The sequence below is a fragment of the Schistocerca piceifrons genome, chromosome 3, assembly GCF_021461385.2.
Source record: "Schistocerca piceifrons isolate TAMUIC-IGC-003096 chromosome 3, iqSchPice1.1, whole genome shotgun sequence".
Taxonomy (NCBI): domain Eukaryota; kingdom Metazoa; phylum Arthropoda; class Insecta; order Orthoptera; family Acrididae; genus Schistocerca; species Schistocerca piceifrons.
In genome coordinates, this window is record NC_060140.1 from 268148798 (window position 1) to 268171355 (window position 22558).

Consider the following 22558-nt stretch of genomic DNA (forward strand, 5'->3'; position numbering starts at 1 on the left):
AATGCAAATTCTGCCTTTGTGGTGATGAAATACATGGGTTACATCCTTCCCCTCTGGGGAGTTGGTACCATATGCATTGACTGAAGAAGATGGAGGGCCAATTGGGTGGGACTGCTGCTGGAGACAGGCTGGCATGGCTGAGCAGGCCAAGGGGTGTGCCCAAGTGACCCAATGGTGGTGGCACTAATATGATGGCAGCCATTCATCAACAACAATAACCTCCATCAGGTTGTCAGCACCTAAGAGATGTTGCCAAACTTTTCTCTGCCTCGTGATGACTGGGTGTTGTGTGCTGTCCTTAGGTTAGTTAGGTTTAAGTAGTTCTAAGTTCTAGGGGACTGATGACCATAGATGTTAAGTCCCATAGTGCTCAGAGCCATTTGAACCATTTTAGATGTTGCCAAACATTGCTGGGCTGAACCATCATGTGTCTCTGGCCTGGTGGGGCGTATGGCTGGAAGTGGCCTGGATGAAGTCGAGTCATGCGTGGAAACCCCCCCCCCCCCTCACATGTGGTGACAGCATGGAAAGCACAACACCGTGGCAGTGACAACTGGGGAGTGGTTGCCAGACACACCAGTGGAAGGGCAGTGTCCAGGCAACCACTGTCAGACATTGGCTGAGGGCCCAGTGTCACCGGTAGCTGCATCTTGACGTCACTGGCACCCAACAGCACACCCAGTGGTGGTGCCCCCATGTTGCCAGAATCCTAGAGATGTGTGGTTTGTGGTTTTACTGGAGAGCTCCCTGCCAGCATCATCTTTGGCTGCAGTGGGTCAACCACTGATCAGCTAGTTCTGATGGTGGGAGAGTGACACCCCATTGGCATCTGCAGTGAACATTTGCCAACCATGCATCACTCACACCATCATCAGCACCCATACAGGCCACTGACTGAAGGTGCATACCGGATTGGGTTGCTCGAAGCATATTGTAGAGAATGTCAATGCACCTTGGGCCATCGGCACCCAGGGCTGTCAACTGTGGGGAACCTCCACCAGGCTTTTGCCAAACAGCAGGGTGGTCCTATGGATGCTGAGAAACAGAGGTAGTCCCAAGTCGGCAGATGAATTTACCGAACACTTTTTTAACTGCATCTTAAAAGTGCACATCGTACACTCCAGCTCCCCATTTGACTCCAGGGGATATGCTGTGGATGTGAGGTGTATAATACCATTGCAGGCACAAAAGTCACGGACCCGAAAACCTGATTGAGAGCCTGCAGTCAGACCGTCATGGTGGACTACATGTACCAGGTGATCGAAAAGTCAGTATAAATTTGAAAACTGAATAAATCACGGAATAATGTAGATAGAGAGGTACAAATTGACACATATGCTTGGAATGACATGGGCTTTTGTAGGGGCAAAAAAAAAAAAAGAAAAAAAAAGTAAGTTCGAAAAATGTCCGACAGATGGCGCTTCATCTGATCAGAATAGCAATAATTAGAATAACAAAGTAAGACAAAGCAAAGATGATGTTCTTTACAGGAAATGCTCAATATGTCCACCATCATTCCTCAACAATAGCTGTAGTCGAGGAATAATGTTGTGAACAGCACTGTAAAGCATGTCCGGAGTTATGGTGAGGCATTGGTGTCAGATGTTGTCTTTCAGCATCCCTAGAAATGTTGGTCGATCATGATACACTTGCGACTTCAGGTAACCCCAAAGCCAATAATCGCACGGACTGAGGTCTGGGGACCTGAGAGGCCAAGCATGACGAAAGTGGCGGCTGAGCACACGATCATCACCAAACGATGTGTGCAAGAGATCTTTCATGGGTCTAGTAATATGTGGTGGAGCGCCATCCTGCATAAATATCGTACGTTCCAGCAGGTGTTTATCAGCCAGACTGGGGAGGATGCGATTCTGTAACATATCAGCCTATCTCTCACCCGTCACGGTAGCAGTTACAAAACCAGAATCACGCATTTCCTCGAATAAAGAAGGCCTGATAACGGTAGATGTGGTAAATCCAACCCATACCGTGACTTTCTTGTCGTGCAATGGAGTTTCCACAACAGTTCTAGGATTTTCGGTAGCCCAAATTCTGCAGTTGTGGGCGTTGACAGACCCTTGGAGCGTGGAATGAGCTTCGTCGGTCCACAACACATTACTCAATTACCAATTGTCATTTTTTGCCGTCTTTTCAAATGCCCACACCGCAAATGCCCACCGCTTCGCTAAACTGCCATGATGCTGATGGATTTTGTATGGATAGCATCAGAGGGTACGCCTCAGTGTCAACCAAACAGTAGTGTATGGAATGCCGGTGCGATGTGCGACTGCACGAGCCCTGACTTCCCCGCCCGTGCATAGACGAACCTGCTACAGTCTCCATTTCTTCCTGAACTGTCTTAGCAGCATTACGCCTTGTGCTTGGTCGGCCACTACGGGGTCTATCATCTAAACAACCTGTGGCTTCGAACTTCAAAATCATTCTCACCACAGCTGCATTTGTCAACGGACCTTTACCCGTTCGAATCCCCTTCCTATAGCGATAGGATTGTAATGCTGAACTGGCACATTCCCATTCTGATAATACAGCTTCACTAAAAGCGCCTTTTCAGGTAATATCAACATGCTGCGACTGCTGGCGCATCTGATTCTCTCTCTTATCACAGCTCCTTTTATACATGATTGTCATGCACAGTCACTGACGTTTTGCTGTCCAGGGCCGTCTGTCGGACATTTTGTGAACTTTTTGTTCTAATAAAACCCCGTGTCATTCCAAGCATGTGTGTAAATTTCTACCTCTCTACCTACATTATTCCGTGGTTTATTAAGTTTTCAAATTTATGCTGACTTTTTGATCACTGATCACCCGGTACATTACATTGGGACAATTTGACATTGTGTCAACCACCACCAACCACATAGAATTACAGAAGGGGTCTGTGTTGTTGATGCGGACATGGCCTCATGGGAGACTTGGTGTAGATCATAGAGTGAAAAGCTGTGGCAGTGCTACCTGCTACTGAGCACACTGCTGGCACTCGAGGATGACCTTCTCAACTGCCAATTCAATGCCAGTCCAGTAAACAAAATGCCATGTGAAGACTTGCAAGTGGGTCAGACCTCAGTGGCCATGGTGCAGGAGAGCAAGGATACAAGCCCTTAGGACCATAGGAACAAAAACACAGGTGTTGTCCAAGTAGGTGATAAGGAGGAGTTTACCATCAACTGATGATGGAGGAAGAAGTAGTTACAGAGTGGACAGGGATGGGCCGATTGCCGTAACTGACCAAACAGTGATTTGCAGAGGAAAGAGCAGAGCAACACAAGCAATGATGGGAAAGAGATAGGGGCCCCAATATTGCGCTGCAAAGAGAAAGGCTATTGCTGAATTTGGAGCGTAATGTAGATCTTGCAGGAAACACTCATGCTCAGGTGATTTCCCTAAATCACTCCAGGCAAATCCCGGGATGGTTCCTCTGAAAGGGCACGGCCGACTCCCTTCCCCATCCTTTCCTAATTCAATGAGACCGATGACCACGCTGTCCGGTCTCCTTCCCCAAACAACCAAACCAAACCAAACCAGCCACTTATGCTCAGCATGTCATGAGTGTGATCAAGTTTTTGGCTGTTGAAAGTACAATGTCGGAAAACATTTATGGCCTCAACACATTTGCGATTTTGTTTTCAAATTCTGGATGCTATGCATTTTATTTCTGACTTCATCCTGCTCTAGACATTGTACAACCTCTGCCATGAATTCAAGTCATTTTTCAACTGGACTGGGTGCTGCAAAGGACTATGAGGCTCTCATCAGCCTTATACTGATGGCTGTTCCAAAATTTTATCATGCTTGGCCTATTCCTTTTGCTCTGTGACTGGCAGTCAAGGATGAATTGGACAGATTGTATGGCTCTGCCGTCACTGAACCCATTCATTCCAGCCAGTGTGTAACACCTCTGGTTGTTATTTGTCAACCTAAGGGCACTTCGTTTGTGCTGCAATTTTAAGTCCAGCATTAATGTCAATTCAATAGTAGATTGCTATACTATTCCTTGCCCTGAAGAAATCTTCATGAAGCAGTGAATGCTTTTTGAAAACTGATTTGGCAGAGGATTATTTGTAGTTTTGTCTGTTTCCTGCTTCTAAACAGATTATGGTCATCAACACTCTTTTCGGGTTATACTGTTAAATCATCATTTCTGTTTGGTATCGCAAACACTCCTGCCATCTCCCAGAGATTTTTACAACAGTTAATGCAATGTGCTCTGTGTTGTGCAAACTATCTTGATGACATTATTATCATGGATTCCTCTCGGAAGTAACATCTTGCTAATCTTCAGATCCTGTTTACTAAACTACTGGAGGCAGGCCTTAAGTGTGATTTGCAGAAGCCGAATAAGTTGCAGGGAGAAACAGACTATTCAGACCATCATCTTACGAAGGACATCGTGAAACCTACAAAGCGCCACATTGCAGCAATTGACAACCTGCCTCAATGACAGAACCTAAAGGAACTACAGTAGTTAGGATTTGAAATTTCTCCCTAATGCGGCAGATGTCATTCATCTGTTAAATAACTTGCATAAAAAAGATGTTACTTTTGTCTGGTTGTCGGACTGAGACATAGCATCATCCACATTAAATCACTCTTAAATCATCTCCATGCCTTGGTACCTTTATGCCAGGTAAACATCTCATCTCTGCAACGGATGCCTCACAACGCAGGCTGGGTTGGCTTTGGCTCACAGAAACACTGACAGCTCGAAACAGCCTATCACATGCCTCCAAGATGTGACAGCTGTGCGATGCAATTATTCCCAGATACAAATGGAAACTTTGGCCATCATGTATGCAATACAGAAGTGCCATGTTCTTCTCTATGGCAACAAATTCCATCTCATCATTGACCATAAGCCATTTTTGGCACTTTTTGTCTCTCATTCACAGCTTCCTGACAGTACTGCATGACTCCAGCATCGGGCTTTGTTTTTGAGTGTGTATCACTATGAAATTCATTATTGATTGACAATGCAGCATTCTAATGCAGACACACTGTCATGCTTGCCCAGACCCAGCCTTCAACATAGCCAAAGTTCTCTGTTTTCAGAATGATGATCACTGCTGAACGCATGCAGGAGACAAACTTCTGGTAATGGTCAATCGAGTAGTGCAGATCACCCAGCCATATCCCATTCTCCACAGCTGCTTCATTATGTGTGTACTGGTTGACATAGCACCAGCCCACCATCATCACCCAAACCCAAAGTCTTGCTGCAATGAGCATAGCTTTTTCCATCATCCATGTGTCATCCAACCCATTACATCCTATTTACTTATTTTAGCCAAACTGTTAATAGGCCACTTAGATAAATCCTTCCCAGCCACTTAATACCTTACACCCATTGTCTGTTTCAGATAGATGTATGACATAATCATAATATCTACCAAAGTCGAGAGGAAACTCTGCACTTTCCTCCAGAACCTCAATACCTATTACCATATCCACCTCTAATAGCTCCATAAAAAAACCTCTGTTCAAACCAAATGCTCCTACCATCACCAGTGTCTATATTTTGATAGCTGTATTTCGTCCTGCACCTAAAAGTCGCTTTCCTCCAGCCTTTGCACTTCCAGCTTTCCCAAGTCATTTCTTTCCATGACACTAACAAATATATCATCTGTGTGAATCAGCCCATGAACCAGTACTCCACTTACCACCCACATCTTCAAAAAATCAATTACATCATTCACCAGAGCTTTGACTAACCTCTTTACATAGCCTTAGATGCAGACTATTCTACCCACAATCTTATTTTCTTCCTCTTAAGAATCTTTCAAATGAGAGTTTTGTAAACTACTTCTTTTTCCAGATGAACTGCATTTTTTAGGATTTTCCCAGTCACTTTCAGTCTGGCATTTGCTTTTCATTATCAGCCCAAAAAAAAATAAAGATATGTGATCAGTTTTTTGTTCATTTACAGGTATATTTCTTGAAATACTCAAACCACAGTACAACTGAACACTTCCTGCATTGCTCTTCTAGCACTCATTTTTGCTTTGTTCAACTTTTGTCAGCAAGGCTTTGAGTTTGTTCAGATGTGTGATAAACCTCATTTGCTACCAATCTAGCACCCCATATGCCAATGCCACTATAAATGATTTATTTGCAAAATCTGTTATGTACATCCACCCACATCCTACTGCTGTCAAATCATAAGCATTTCCTACCCAATCATAGGTGGGGACATGCTTATAAAGATCCATGTGATATATGACCTATGCAAGGAATAACATCCAGCATTTTTGTGAGTCACACAGATAACCAGCTGTCCACCTGTATAATAGGTCACCACCAATCTATGTCTATTCATAAACTGAACACACCATACATTGCAACACTATTGCCTTTAGTAGTGGCTCAAATGTGTTAGCCTTATTTCATCTTACTTGTTTCAGATGGTCAATGTCCTTTTCTTTTTTAAAGAAAAAAATATTTTCTGTAATTATGTCATTGTCATGTTACTTGAACTATATTTTATTAATTTTACTTCAACTTTTAAACTTATCCAGAAATTTATTTTACTTTTCGTTATTGACATTCTGTTCATGTTACCTCTTTCATTTTATCTGCATGCTTGTAAACCTGACTCACTCCACATCTTAGTGACTTAACACAGTGTGAATTCACAGAATAAATAAAAAAATAAAAAAGTGTTACTCGACCGATTTGTATCCCCAATGTCTCTGCGCCAGCTCCTCTTAGCTGTGCAGAGTGGAACTGCCACTATGACACAGTCTCCACTCTCACACCATCTCACCTCTTAAATTTGAAGATTATTACTGTAATTAACCCTCATTTTGCCATTGCTGCTACTGAGAACCACCTGTCCGCCCCCCTCCTATCTCTTGATACTATTCTACCCCTTGTTGCCCTGAACATCCTACTTCAACCCAGATGCCCCAACCTTGAGGCTACTTAATTGGTAAAGAGAGTGACAGATGACCTGAAAGCCAGTGAAATGATGTGGGCTTGGAGGTGGAGATCTCCACACAGCGTTTGCAACATCAGCCAACATCACCCACATTGCCACACCCTAGCATGCTACTGGGCACTCCAAATTTCCCCTACCAGCCATCTTAAGTGTCAGGACACCAAACACACCACCAGTTCACCTTATGAAGCATCATCCAGGATGCTTCCAGCCATACACACCCATTCAGGGAAGAGTGTTGTGGTATTCCAGCCAGGTGGAAGTCTGCTGGAAGGTGTGAAACTCAGCTTCAGCTGCTAGACAGCAGTGCTTCATCTGTGAGCACTAGTATTGTGGCAGTGCAGTGCTAGCCTTACTATGCTGCAGGACCATGCCCACCTTGCCAGCCAATTAGTGCTAACATTCATGCTATAAAGCTAGCTGTAGTGCAGCTCTGCCTACAGTGGTGTATTCACCTTCCGCTCATACCACTAGCCATAATACACCATTGTTCTTGTTTTTCTACTTCATTATGTCATGGTTACTCTGTTTGAATTACTCACTGGACTTGTTTTTTCTTGTGCCATCTCCACTTGTCTGCTTTTCATTGTTGTTTTCCGTCCACACTTGTTGATGCATTGGTGACAACGCATTGCCAGTCGGCCAGCCTCTGCAGGTTCTTTTAGTCATTCATGATCTTGTCAGATTCCAGTCACAATAGCTGTAACATTGGAATTTTTAAAATATGGCTGAAATGATTTTCATAACAAGGTTGACTTTAATTCAGTGCTTATTTTTAGTTTATAGAGAGAATTATTTAAGTGTGTATTACTTAAACTGTTTTTATGCATAGATAATTTACATCATTTCTCTTTTATGATCACTGACCTTCATGCCACTGTTTTACCTTTATAAACAATTTAGGACAAGTTCCTGCCATTGCTTGATATGTTCCAAAAAGAGAGTGTGAAAGTGGCTGTATGCAAAAGTATAATGGATTCATTTGCTACAAATCATCAAGAGTCTACCAACGATCCAGTTATAACAAATGCTTTGATGTTTGTTTGCCGTGTTATGCATGACTCTGTGAAGTAAGTGTCCTATGTCAATCATCACTTTCCAGTTTTTATTTTATATATCCATTCAGTAGATTACAATATGAGTGTTCAATTTATTTCTTCTAAAACCTTTAACAATGAATAATTGCAAGATTGACAATAGCTAAATGTGAGGAATGCCTTTTCTGGATTATTTATTAAGTTATACACCTGTACAGAATTGACATTTTTAATGTTGTTTACTAACAGCTATGATTTGTGTGCATGTCGAGGGGATAGTGCAAATTTATCTGCATAAGGTGTTCATGAGGTATCTGAATGATGTCAGGAATTGTTTAATTCCTAAAATGTTCAGTGATCTCGCGTTACCTGGTAGATACTAACAGTTCTTCTCATCTTTTATATTGCAAAATGTGCTTCTTCTTTCCAGGTAACTGTTGTGTGTCTTAAGCTATTTGATAAGACAGCTGATTTTTAAAGCAACTATTTAAGAGTGAACCAAGCACGCCCCATACTGTGAGAATCACCTCAGAATGCAAATTTCATTTGTAACCATAAACATCATGTCTTAAATACTATTTCTTGCTTATAAGTAACCCTTTTTTCATTTATTTCTCAAAAATTGTGGATTTTTATAGGCTTTGAGGCTAGCCAGCAGCCTCATACAAATTAACAGTAGATGTAATGAGTATAGTGTAATTGTCTTAATAAGGATTTGGAGTAAGTTACACTTAACTTCTGTGAAAGGTCTGAGTTGTTTGAAACATGGTGAAGTAAAGTAAGTTTTGAATTTCAGTCTATAATTTTGTACAACATTCTGCTATTTAAATAGATACATAAGATTACTGTTCTTATGCAAAACGGTTAAGGCAAGGCTGTCATCTTGCAAAATACGTTCTTCAGGTGGGCCATTTAAAATTAATTTATTGTGTCTAATGTTGAACTCTGTGCAATACTGAAGACACGATGACAGACTGCCTTTGTTTGCGATGGTGAATTCTTGATCTTCTGAGTTGACATTTGGCCTCTTAATCGATACAAAATCATATTAACATCAAGAACACCATTTTTATCTTCAGATGCAGTCTAAAATGATAATATTATGTTTCATGCAAAGTAACAGTGACATATTATGGTATATTGATAATTTTTACTCATGGACCGTCTGACAGCAACTGAACAAGAAATGAGTACAATCATACAAATAGCTATGAACAACGGGTATAACACACATGTGGCAGACAGGCTCAATCAAAAAATAAAAACACAAATACAAAACAAACACAACATTTCCAGAATACAAAAGAACTCACAAGCTGAAAACTTACAAACACACTCAACAAACACACACAATGACAACACCACACAGAAAAGAACCAGATGGTACACCATGATCTACACACATAAACTAACACACAGAGTTGCAAACATCCTAAAGAGAGAGGGCTTCAAAATAGCATATAAGCCTGGGCAAACCCTCCAATCACACCTAAACCACCCAGATACCAAGAGGGACAAATTGCAACAATCAGGAATATATAAACTTAAATGTCAAAGTTATACATAGGCATGACATGCAGGAATTTTGAAACAAGATACAAAGAACATATCAGATGTTGGAAGTATGAAACAAACCATTCCACATGTGCAGAGCATTTAAAACACCATAACCATCATCCTACAAACATGGAACAAGAAATGAAAATAATGAGAATAAGCAACCATGACAAACATCTTACACAAATGCAAGAAAACTTCCACATCCAGAAAGCCATAGCAGAAAACAAACATGTGATAAATGAATCAACACACATCAGCACAGGCTCCCGACTACATTTAATAAAGGAAATGATAGCATAAACACACACACAGCCCACCAAATAATAATAATAATAATAATAATAATAATAATAAAAGTTATACCACACACACACACACACACACACACACACACACAAATGCATACACGAACAGATCACAGATACTTCAATAATTACACTAGAAAGTTTTGCAACAACATTCGATCTTTGGCAAAAACATTTGACAGTCGGCAACAGAAACCAAAACATTGCATTGAAACAAGCGTTCAGTTCATAGTGCTGTGGAATGTGGGAAAAAAACAGAAAATTGGCATTCATAAGAAGAAGAACAACACCAAAAATGCAACAGGAGTGTAATATGTAAGAAATTGTCCATGCAACCTGTAAGTACAGTTCGAAACATTACTACTTATTAGGAAATACCAACCACCAGAACTGTTTATAACCTATAGGCACAGTGACAAAAATGTGAATTAAATCGCTAACATATGTACATATTCCAGGCCACTGATGATGCCTTGCAGAAAATAAAGGCGAAATGCGTATGGCACTAAAATGGTGTTTTATTCAGTTGCTGTCAGACAGTCCATAAGTAAAAATTATCAATATACCGTAATATTACACACAACTGAGGAAGACAGGACTAAAAAATTAAAAAAAGTTGAAGATGTCAACAGTGACATATGCTGTCAGGAGTAAGACATGTACAAAACACCATGTGGCTTATTTTCCAGTCTTCTGAATACCATTAACTTGTTATCTCCTTGACAGGGAGAACAAACAAATGCCTAGTAGTTCAAGACAATAAGCTGTCATCAGTAAAAGAGATAACATGTCAGCACTAGACACTTTCAGCCTCTGTGACACAGTATCTGCTATTTTTACATGACTGCATGTAGAACATTTTCCTTTTAATTAGCAATGAGGATATCGCTCAGGCCAGTAGAGAAATGGATGTAGAATTTAATAATTGCCTCCATAGTGAGTGAAGTGTGGACATTGAGCCGCATAGCAGCAGAGGCTGCCAGGAGGTGTGACGGAGATGGGCAAACCCTCCGGTCTTTTGGTTAATTAAAATAAATGCACACCATGGCCAGGAAACCTATTTGCATACTGTATGTGAAGCATCACTCTACGTGCCATTGTTGTAGTGTGTTACTTGGATTTCAGTGTGAATAAAAATGGACTTTGCATCATTTCTGGAATTTATTGTCTTGCAAATTTGTGGTCAAAGTCAAGCATCACCACCCCCTGGCTTGTACTGTTTGGAATGTGTTCCGACCAGTGTGAGCTTTACTCCAAGCACCACATAGTGGGACTCACTTTTGTGCACATAAGCAATTTGTGTGTGTGTGTAGTGGGACACAGAAGTTACAGTAACCCTTTCTTTAACAAAATGTGTGCTATGTCGCATCAAAAGAGCAATTTTGTTCTGCCAGTAAACCTATACTTCAACTTATTTTATCAATTTCCCAGTAGCTAAACCTGTGCTTCACATCTGTACCAAGCAGTATCTGGCCATGCACTTAAAGTTTATGATGTCATATCTCTTGAACTATGTGTCGTACAATAATATAATTTTGTAGACAGCAGTGTATGTGGATACTGTCTGCAAAATGTGTTGCAAATGGAGTCAGTAGCAACAAAGTGTCATCCATGTTGTGACAGTTGCTCACACATCTCACTGATTATGATGTCATATCTCCTGAATGATGTGTCATACAATAATATAATTTTGGGGAACATACAACAGCACATGTAGAATCTGTCCTTGAAATTTATTGTGAATAGAGTTAGTACCAAGGAAGTAATAAATTTAAATGTCACGCATGATGTTACAGTTTTTCAGGCATCTCATTGTTTATGATGTCGTACCTCTTGAACTAGACATCACACAATGATATAATTTTGTGCTTACATTTAGTGATATATGTGCATACTATGTGAAATGTTTTGAGAATATAGTTAGCAGTGAAGAAGTTGTTGTTGTTGTTGTTGTTGTTGTTGTGGTCTTCAGTCCTGAGACTGGTTTGATGCAGCTCTCCATGCTACTCTATCCTGTGCAAGCTTTTTCATCTCCCAGTACCTACTGCAACCTACATCCTTCTGAATCTGCTTAGTGTATTCATCTCTTGGTCTCCCTCTACGATTTTTACCCTCCACGCTGCCCTCCAATACTAAATTGGTGATCCCTTGATGCCTCAGAACATGTCCTACCAACCGATCCCTTCTTCTGGTCAAGTTGTGCCACAAACTTCTCTTCTCCCCAATCCTGTTCAATACTTCCTCATTAGTTATGTGATCTACCCATCTAATCTTCAGCATTCTTCTGTAGCACCACATTTCGAAAGCTTCTATTCTCTTCTTGTCCAAACTATTTATCGTCCATGTTTCACTTCCATACATGGCTACACTCCATACGAATACTTTCAGAAATGACTTCCTGACACTTAAATCAATACTGGATGTTAACAAATTTCTCTTCTTCAGAAACGCTTTCCTTGCCATTGCCAGCCTACATTTTATATCCTCTCTACTTCGACCATCATCAGTTATTTTGCTCCCCAAATAGCAAAACTCCTTTACTACTTTAAGTGCCTCATTTCCTAATCTAATTCCCTCAGCATCACCTGACTTAATTAGACTACATTCCATTATCCTTGTTTTGCTTTTGTTGATGTTCATCTTATATCCTCCTTTCAAGACACTGTCCATTCCATTCAACTGCTCTTCCAAGTCCTTTGCTGTCTCTGACAGAATTACAATGTCATCGGCGAACCTCAAAGTTTTTATTTCTTCTCCAGGAATTTTAATACCTACTCCGAATTTTTCTTTTGTTTCCTTTACTGCTTGCTCAATATACAGATTGAACAACATCGGGGAGAGGCTACAACCCTGTCTTACTCCCTTCACAACCACTGCTTCCCTTTCATGTCCCTCGACTCTTATAACTGCCATCTGGTTTCTGTACAAATTGTAAATAGCCTTTCGCTCCCTGTATTTTACCCCTGCCACCTTTAGAATTTGAAAGAGAGTATTCCAGTCAACATTGTCAAAAGCTTTCTCTAAGTCTACAAATGCTAGTGAAGAAGTAATAAATTATAATGTTTGCTTCATGCAGTACTGTTACTCTAAGAACAATGGAAAAGTAGTAAGTGATGAACATTTCTCCTTTCATCATTCTGTAGAGATTGTCAGCAAGAAAAAGATTCATAAAAATTTGAAATTATGTGTAAAGTGTGTTGCAAGTTGCTAAGTGCTCTCATTCACAAATATTGGATGGATAAAATCTAGGAATTCATGTGTCACAGGCTACGCTTATTTTTCATTCCCTTTGATAGGCAGGTGGTTCTTACCCCCACAGCAATTGTTGCGTGACAGTAATGTTTATGTCCCCCCCCCCCCCCCCACACACACACACATTTTTATATTATGTATAGGTGTGTTTCATTAAAATTTCTGTTTTAATTTCATCATTATTTTAATTTATTTTATTGATATATATTGTATATCTGTTAGAGATGTCTTCACAACATCTCAGTTTTATTGTAGTGATGCAGTTTTAACATGCGGGAGTTGGCAGTTTACTTCATATTGAATCACAACAAAAATGGAACTATGAGCTACTAAATCAGATTTGTGTCTACTTGTGGTGCTGTACCAGTGCGTACTATGAAATCCCTGTTGGTACTACTGAGTATTCAGTGATGAATTTACATTGGTCTCACAGATGAATGTACTGACCTTTGCACTACTGCATTTCTTACAGAGTGCCTTATGCTTATATGATGATAATGTTTAGTGACAGTTTCTGTTACCGACATTTCACACACACACACACACACACACACACACACACACACACACACACACACACACACCTGTGCAGTTACATTGTGCTTGTTGGACACACAATACTGGAGCTCAATTCAGCAGGTGGACTGGGGGTTGAGGTTTGTGTCAGATAGGGTGGGTAGGAGGAGAAAGAGACAAGAAACAGGAGTAGTAGTTTGGGATGTGTAAGTAGTAGCTTGAGAGGGGGGGAGGGGGGGGGGGCAGCAGGTGTGCAAGATAGGAATGCAGCAGGAAAGAGTGGCAGATGTGTCAGCAGGAAAGAGTGGTAGATGCGTAGGCTGAGCATGTGACACATGGATACCGAAGCCAGTGAGTGAGGTGCACAATGAAGATGACATGGAGGCACGGATTGGGAGGGGCTGATAGGACAGAGGGAGGGGAATCTGTTGTATAGAGGCTGTCAGGACAGTAGGTTAGTGTATTTTGAGGCCCGGGAGATTATGGGTGTGAAAGAAGTGTTACAAAGATAACTTCCTTCTGTGTAGTTCAAAAAAGCTTGTATAGAGAGGACTGTGGAGCAGCCATTGAACTCAAGCACATTGCATTGACTTTGTTCCTCGCCAAAGTTTGGAGATGGCCACTCATTCTGGTGTACATCTGGTTGTTGGTGATGTCCACATGAGATACTGTGCACTGATTGCAGAACAGGTGGTATGTGACACACCTGCCTCCACAGGTGCCCTGCCTCTAATGGGATAGGATAAGCTTTTGATGAGTGGAATAGGATGTGCTGGGTGAGTGGATCAGGCAGGTCATGCACCTGTGTTGTCCACAGGGGTAGGATCCATGTGTACTGGAGTTGAGAGTGAAGGTGACTTTGAGATGGGCCAAGATGTTATGCAGTTTGGGTGGGCAGTGGAATACCACTTTAGGAGACATTGAATTAGGTCTTGGAATGACCTTGGGTAGGATGTCCCTCATTTATGGGCATGATGATAGATAATAAAAGTCATGGCAAAGGATATGGTGCAGTTGTTACAGTCTGGGCTGATACAGCAAGAGAAGGGGGGATCCAGCCATCTGCCAGATCACAGTTGAAACACTAACCTAGCAAGAAACCAATACAATTCACCTCCAAGCTGACCCATCGCTACTCACACATTGCTCCAGCCACTATTTTACATCTTTAATTTTTTTCCATTTGTTTTGGTAACTTTCAGATGATTGAAAATTCTCACATCACTGACCCAATCTACTGTCGTCAGCGCAATTTCTTCCAGCTTTTTCACTCCCCAAGTCCATGCTTTGTTATTCATAGTTTCCTTTACAATGACATAATGCTTTTGATGGTCCATTTCCCATGTCACTTCAAACTTTCCTAGCAACATCCCATCCAATAAGGACCGCTGCTCCATCTATCTGCATCATGTTACAAAAGTATCCCTATTCGCAGCTAAAACCCAGGCCTACATTCTGTTCCTTAAATGCTACCTAAGCCGTGGAACCCCCTCCAACAGTCTAACCACAGAAATTCCCTTCTCTGGATCTCACTCCCCCTTCTTTTATGACATCCATAGTTTTAGGTTCCACCAGACCCTCTTCCTCATTTTTCTGGTACTGCAGAGACACATTTCCTGGCACTTGCATCTCAGAATCACCACCACTACATCTGCAAGATATTGTTATTATGCAATCTCCAGTACATACACAATGTCTCAAAATTGAAACTGTTGCTTCTGGAAGAGCATACCAGACACAACCTCAATAAATTATCAAACTTGTTGACACCTTACTTTAGCTTTGGAGCAGCACTAAGCATCAACACTTAACACTACCCACAGTGAACCCCCTCATCTACCACTCATGGCACCCACAACCTGCCTATCTGACCTTTTCTATTTGCCACACCCTCCAAAACTCCTCTACGCTAACCAAAATTCAGCACTCAAACAAATCCAGAACACTGACCTTTCCACCAGAAACCTCAGTGCTACAGAAATTTTAATCCTACCAAAAGGCCTCACCTTCAGCCCCACACCTAAATTTAACTATTTGGACTTATCAAAGACCTACCCTTCTTTTTCTTATTCTTATAGTGGAAACACTTCCATGCTACCAATCCCTCCAACAAAAGCGAACCTGATACCAACATTGCACCTTACCTCTCCCAGTTCATACCATCATCCAAGAATGACCCTCCTCCCTCCCACACCACAACCCCCTGGTCACCTTCTCTGTCGTGATGAATTTGCTGTGGCTACCTAACAGAAGGCTTCCGCCAACTGTCTGACTCCTCCAGGTATAAGCTCTGCCCATAGTGTTGTCAACCCATAAGTCCAACATAATCTTCAGTTCTTAGTGAAATCCTTAGACCCATCCACTGAGTCCATCTCCTTCCTCGCCCCACTAACTCACCACACACCCACCTTCTACATGCTTCCCAAAATCCACAAATCCAACATTCCTGGACACCTCTTGTAGCTGGTTATTGTGTGCTCTCACTGAAAGAATTTCTGCTCTTATCTGCCAACACCTGCAGCAGTAACCTGAAGCCTACCCTCTCACATCTAATATACTAATTATTACCATCACTGACTCCTGGCCATCCCCATCCCTTTACCAGATCCCAACTATACACCGACATCCCTCATGCCATTGGCATTGCCACTATCGAACACCACCTCTGCCAGTGTAGTTCCAGTTCCAAACCCACCACCTCATTCCTGATACACCTTATCAACTACATCCTCACACATGACTACTTCTCCGTGGAAGGAAAGGTATGCAAACGAGTCAGTGACACAGTTGTGGACACCCACCTGGCACCCTCCTACACCAATCTGTTTATGGGCCATATAGAGGAAAGCTTCCTAGGCTCATAAACCCTAAACCCCTTGTTTGGTTCTGGTTGTTTGATGATATCTTCATGATATGGACTCAGGGCCAAGACATGCTATCTTCATTCATCCATGACCTCAACACCTTGTCTCCCATCCACTTCACCAGGTGCTCCTCAACCCAGTGTGCCAACTTTCTGGGCCAACTGGGAAATTCAGGAAAAACCCAGGAAGTGTTCCAACTGAGAGAAATTCGAAAAAAAGGTAATTTTTTAGACTTTCAGGAGTTTTTCATTATTTTAGTTTTCAGTTAAATTTCTGTAATTTTGACTGGCAAGAACAAATAACTCTAAAAATTATTTTACTTTAGCCCAATACTACAGAATAATACTGCAGCAGTAAAATATAAATGAGAGAATAACACCAAAATAATTTAGTTGCAAAGAAAATGTGCCATTTACAACAACAAAATACAGTGCACACACAAGTGTCTGCTGACAGCAAAATGTGTGAAAGACTATGCAATACTTTGTAAGAACAAAATGCTTTCAATGCATCTTTCTCAAAGGCCTCATTTGAATGAGCATGATGTCACAACTGTTTACATTTGTAATAGATCACCGGAAAATATTGTGTATGGCGGTTTGAGAAGCGTTACTTTCAAAGTAAATTTCCTTTTAATGCAAGATTAATTGTGTTACATATGAGAAAGTGCAATAAATTTCTTAAATCATGGAGCTTTAGACTCTCATTCAAAACTTAATGCTGAGGGCCAGCCACTTAGAAAAATTTTGGGCCCAGAAGACCAGCCATTTATGCCGTTATTTAATATTATTTGAGTTTGATATATCTTAAAGTGTAACACACACTATAAAAGACCAAGTTTCAAGGTTAGTTTTTCATATTTATTTTAGTTCTTTCTTAGATTACAAATTATGGAATAACGATGGCAAAAACTATAAATTATCCTTCAAAATAAAGTGTGAAGTGAGTTCTTGAGTAACTGCACATGTAATTGGTTTTTCTGTAGAAAAGTCAAAGTGCTCAACATACCATGTATTCAGCCAGGTAACTCATGAAATGTTCAGTGCACAGCAGTGAAATTTATAATCATGCTTGTATTCAGCTGTTGCCATTTCAGCTGTGTTCTTAGGACCCTGCCTAATCACACACTAAGGGGAGACAGAGAGAACAGCAAAAAATTTTGGATGACCAATATTATACGTGAAAACTTAGCTTTTCCTGTAACTACACTGTATGTGTATTAATTTAAACCATTAATTTTTCTTATTTGTGTTTTTGTGCTACTTAACAATGCTGTTCTTGATTACAGCTGATTATGTCATCCGATCTCTGCTCTAAAAATCTGCTGTCATTGGCTGGTATGATCACGTGACATTAGCTATGATGGGCAGACAAAAGCAGGTCACAGTCTCGATTTCAGTGCTTTGAAAGCTACCATGCTGTATTTGGTGGAATTCCTGTTACTGTTTATACTTTCAAAACGTGAAAACATGCAGTGTAAATGTTGCCTTGTATAAAAGATCTTTCCAAAAATTTTTGTTTTTTCTGTGTTTTGTTTCTTAAAGTGCCAGGAAGTTCGATGCCAGTGTATAAAATCTTCACCATTCAAAGGATTAAGTTTTACAGCTCCGAGGGAAATCAGATTGTTACTTAACTCAGAAAAAAAAAAATACTTTCACCACAGATATAGTGTATTTTCATCCAGGAAAAAGTATATTTTCAAGTGAGAAATCCAGGAAGAAACCAGGATTCCCCCCACCTTGTCTGCATATACACCCTGTACATAGTTTGGAAGTTATCCTTGCAACAGTTTCTTCAGTTTTGTGATCCTCGTGACCTAACCTCTGCTAGCCCAATGCCCCTGCAGCCTCTTCCCAAAAGTTTCACCTTCCTCTGTCCTGTCATCTTCTCCCAATCCAAGTCTCCATTTCATCTTTATCGTCCACTGGGCCTCACTGTCTCCAGTAGACATGTGTCATATGCCCATCCCATGGACACCTGCCACCCCTCCCTCTCACTTTCGTATCTTGGACACCTGCTGTCTCCCTCTGAGCTGCTAGTTACCCATCCCCAAACCCTCTCCCTGCTTCCTGCCTCTTTCTCCCCGTATCCATCCCACCTGACACAACTCACAGCATTCTCTTTTGTGTGCACCTCTCGGTGACTCAACACCTCTGCTATTATGTGAGTGGTTCCCTTTACTCCTAAATACTTACATCTTTACATTCTGCCAGAACTGCCCTAAGCATATAAGTGTGCATTACTTTTATAACCATGTCAGATAAGTTATTTCTGACACAAATAATTTCTCAGGTGGGTCACTTAGTCTGGAGTCTGCATATTACAATTAATGCACTGCACATGGTCTACTTTTCTTGCTTTCTACTCAATTTTCTTCCAGTAGTTCAACTTTGCCAAATTCGATTGACATTTTTCTTTCATCTCTTGAGGTTTGATGGCTCAGAAGCTGTATATTTCTATATTTGCAGAATTAACACTTTTTCCACATTTCTGTGCTTGTTATCTGAATTTTATGAACACTAGTTAATTTTGTATTCCTTTTTCATTTTTAATAGTGCACTTACAGTGGAAGATGAGAAAAGGCAAATAGGAAACTTAATATCAAGATTTGTTAAGAAAGTTGATTATGGAAGAGATTTTGAGCAGCAGTTAAGTTTTTATGTCGAGGCCAGGTCAGCTTTTACTAATCTGGATTCGGTTCACGCACAACTTGTTCAGGTAATTTATGGTGTTCATATATATATATATATATATATATATATATATATATATATATATATATATATATATATATATATATATATATATATATATATATATAGTTTTAAGGTTTTCAATTTAGCTATAAAAAAGTATTTAGAAATTAACATTTTGTAATGACCTCAATTTTTCTTCTAGTGTGTAAACAGACTATCAGTGGAAACACGGCGAATTGTAAAAGGTCACCATACAAGAAAAACGGCAGCATTTGTAAGGGCATGCGCTGCATACTGCTATATCACTATACCATCAATAACTTCAGTTTTTTCGAGGTTGGAGCTTTATCTACTCTCCGGTCAAGTTGCACTTCTTAATCAGTGCTTAGGTCAAGGTTTGTTTTTAATTCTTCATATGAATCATGTAATTTATTTACACACACCTGGAGACCTGCATGTCTGCTTCAACATATGAGTAAATCTGGATTTTGGAATATTTATGCATTTAATCAATAAATCTTATAATATATGAATGTGACAATAATATGAAAAGGAAAGTTGCCACTCACCGAATAGCGGAGATGCTGAGTTGCAGATAGGCACAACAAAAAGACTGTCATAAATAAAGCTTTCGACCAGTAAGGTCTTCATCAGAAACAGATGACAGACACACACACACACACACACACACACACACACACACACACACACACATGCAAACACAGCTAACACACACATGACTGTAGTCTCAGGCAACTGAGGCCACACTGCCTTCAGTTTATGTTCGATATTCCCATCATGTTGAATTTAAAAAAATGGTGCATCTAGGGCACATACAAGTTAATTAACAATCATGACCTGTTTCAGCTTTGCAATCATCTTCAGACCTAAAAATGAAAAAACTTAATCAATGTGTCAATAAATTTCTAAAACAAGAATTGGACATGTACGGTTTCAGCAGTGACATGAAGGCACATAGTCAGTACATACAAGAACAAGAGCAGAAAGTGTATATTTAAAGATAAAGTACAAGGAAACAATTTCCAGCACCAGCAAAAATTAGAATTGGGTCATAAATGTATTATATAAATAGCATTATACTGTGTTGCAACCGGAGAATATAGTGTGATGACGTATAATGCAAGACACTGTGTCAAAAGTTAAAAATAAGACTGAAAGCAAAAAACATAGGTTAACTTGAATAAAAATGTAGGAAACTGAATAGCAATATAAGATGTGATCCATTTTGTATTTCCATTTACGAGCTTCATTTGCTACATTTTTATATTTTTTTCCTTTCATCAATTAAATTGAATGTATCATGTGTTATCCAATGATTTCTACGGAGCTTTGTCTCTCTATTCCTGTTTTATCTCCATATTTTTTCTCTCAAAGCTACGCATTTATCTCCATAGTATTCCTTTCCTGTGTTTCAGTCAATCATTCCCTAATGCCCTCATTGGAACTCTCAACAACCTCTACCACATGGTGTCCCCTTTCATTCCTTTCCCTCAGTCCGTACTATTTTCCCTTCTCTTCCTTTTCCTACCACTGAGTCCCAGTCCCTCTCCACAATTAACTTTCATCTCCCTTAACTGCCTTAGTACTTTTTAATCTAATCACATACTGTTTTAATCTTTCCATCTTCAGCAGTGCTAGTGGGCATATAATCAAACATACACAACTGTGGTGGGTGTTTGCTTTGTGTCTATCTGGACTTCAGTAATGCATTCACTCTGCTGCTCATAGTAGCTTACTGACATTCCTACTTTCTTCTTTATTATTAGATTTACTGCTGCATTAATACTATTTTATTTTGTATTTATAACCCTTTAGTGCCATGACTAGAAGCCCAGTCCTGCATGTAGATATGAAGTGTGATCAAACAATAATGGGAATTTGTTTAACTTTGTAGGCTTTATACTGATTTTTAATTTTTTATCTTGCTGGTACACTTGTTCCTGGTGTATGTTTGCATTTTCAGCCGTTTTGAATATTTAGTTTGTTGTTCACAGTTGAAAAGGTTATGCACATTTTTAAGTGCTCGGCAAACTTTTACTTTTGAAAAAAAAAAAAGAAAAAAAGGTAGATAAAAGAATATGCATAAAATTTTGCTTGAAAAATAGAATAAAGTGCAGCACCACATTTAAAGTGCAGCACCACATTCGAAATGTTGACTGTGGCTTTTGGAAAATCTACTATGAGACAAAAGTTTGCTAGTGGTATAAGCATTTCAAAGAGAGCCCTGACATCCTGGACGCCCTAGAACATCAATTACTGGCAACAGTGTGGAAGAAGTAAAGGAAACGATTCTGGAAAATCGCTGAATCACAATCAGAGAGGTTGCTGATGATGTCAGAAAATCCTTTGTCCCATACCATTTTTATTTATTTATTTATTTTTGCATGATATGTGTGGCAGCAAAGTTTGTTCTGAAATTGTTGAATTTCAGCCAAAAATTACATTGCTTAGACATTACTCAGGAACTGCTAAATGAAGTCGATAGCAAGCCAGAACTTCCAAAGAAGATTATAGCAAGTGATGAAACATGAGTATACAGGCATGACCTCAAAACTAAGACCCAATCGTCCCAATGGAAACTGCCTGAAGAGCTAAGACTGAAAAAATTTTGACAAGTTCTATCACATGTGATGGTTCTTCTCACAGTTTTCTTCAATTATAATTGGATTTCGCATCGTGAGTTCCTGCCTTATGGTCATATGGTTGATAATGAATGCTACCTGGAAGTTATGCACCATTTGAGTGAAGCAGTAAAGAAAATGACCAGAATTGTGGCAAAACCGCAAGTGGAAATTGCATCACAATAATGCTCTCACTCACATCTCAATGCTCATTTGTGATTTTTTGGCAAAAACAAAACTGTTATGTTGCCTCAGCCACCGGTTTGCCAGGCGTGGCTTCCTGCAACTTCTTTCTATTACCTAGTCTGAAGAGAACCATGAAAAGACCTCATTTTTCCACCAGTGATGAGGTAAAAACAGAATCACTGAAGGAGCTGAACTCCATAACAAGAAGTTATGCCAGGAGTGCTTCCTAGATTGGAAAATGCTGTGGTACAAGAGTATTATATCTGAAGGGGATTACTTTGAAAGGAATATAGTTAATGTTTGGGAAAAACAAAAATTCCTATTACTTTTTGATCACACCTTATAAAGTATGTGAAGTGATGGTGATAATGAGGAATAAGATGAGAGCAGCAACAGATATAAGTATTAGAGGTTAAGTACTAAAGAAAATGGTAAAGTTCAAGTACCTGGTGAGCATTATACACTGAAGTGCCAAGAAACTGGTATAGGCCTGCATATTCAAATACAGAGGTAAATAAACAGGCAGAATACGGCACTGGAGTTGGCAA

General features: G+C 40.0%; 1 protein-coding gene across 1 annotated transcript in view; it reads left to right on the forward strand.

The window, feature by feature from the left end:
- LOC124789365 (VPS35 endosomal protein-sorting factor-like) overlaps window positions 1–22558 on the forward strand; it is a 105509-nt gene that overhangs the window by 55472 nt on the left and 27479 nt on the right. The window contains exons 13-15 of the mRNA XM_047256692.1: window positions 7856–8022; window positions 19042–19204; window positions 19385–19577. Of these exons, the coding sequence (XP_047112648.1) occupies window positions 7856–8022; window positions 19042–19204; window positions 19385–19577 (523 nt within the window). The remainder of the gene's footprint in view (window positions 1–7855; window positions 8023–19041; window positions 19205–19384; window positions 19578–22558) is intronic.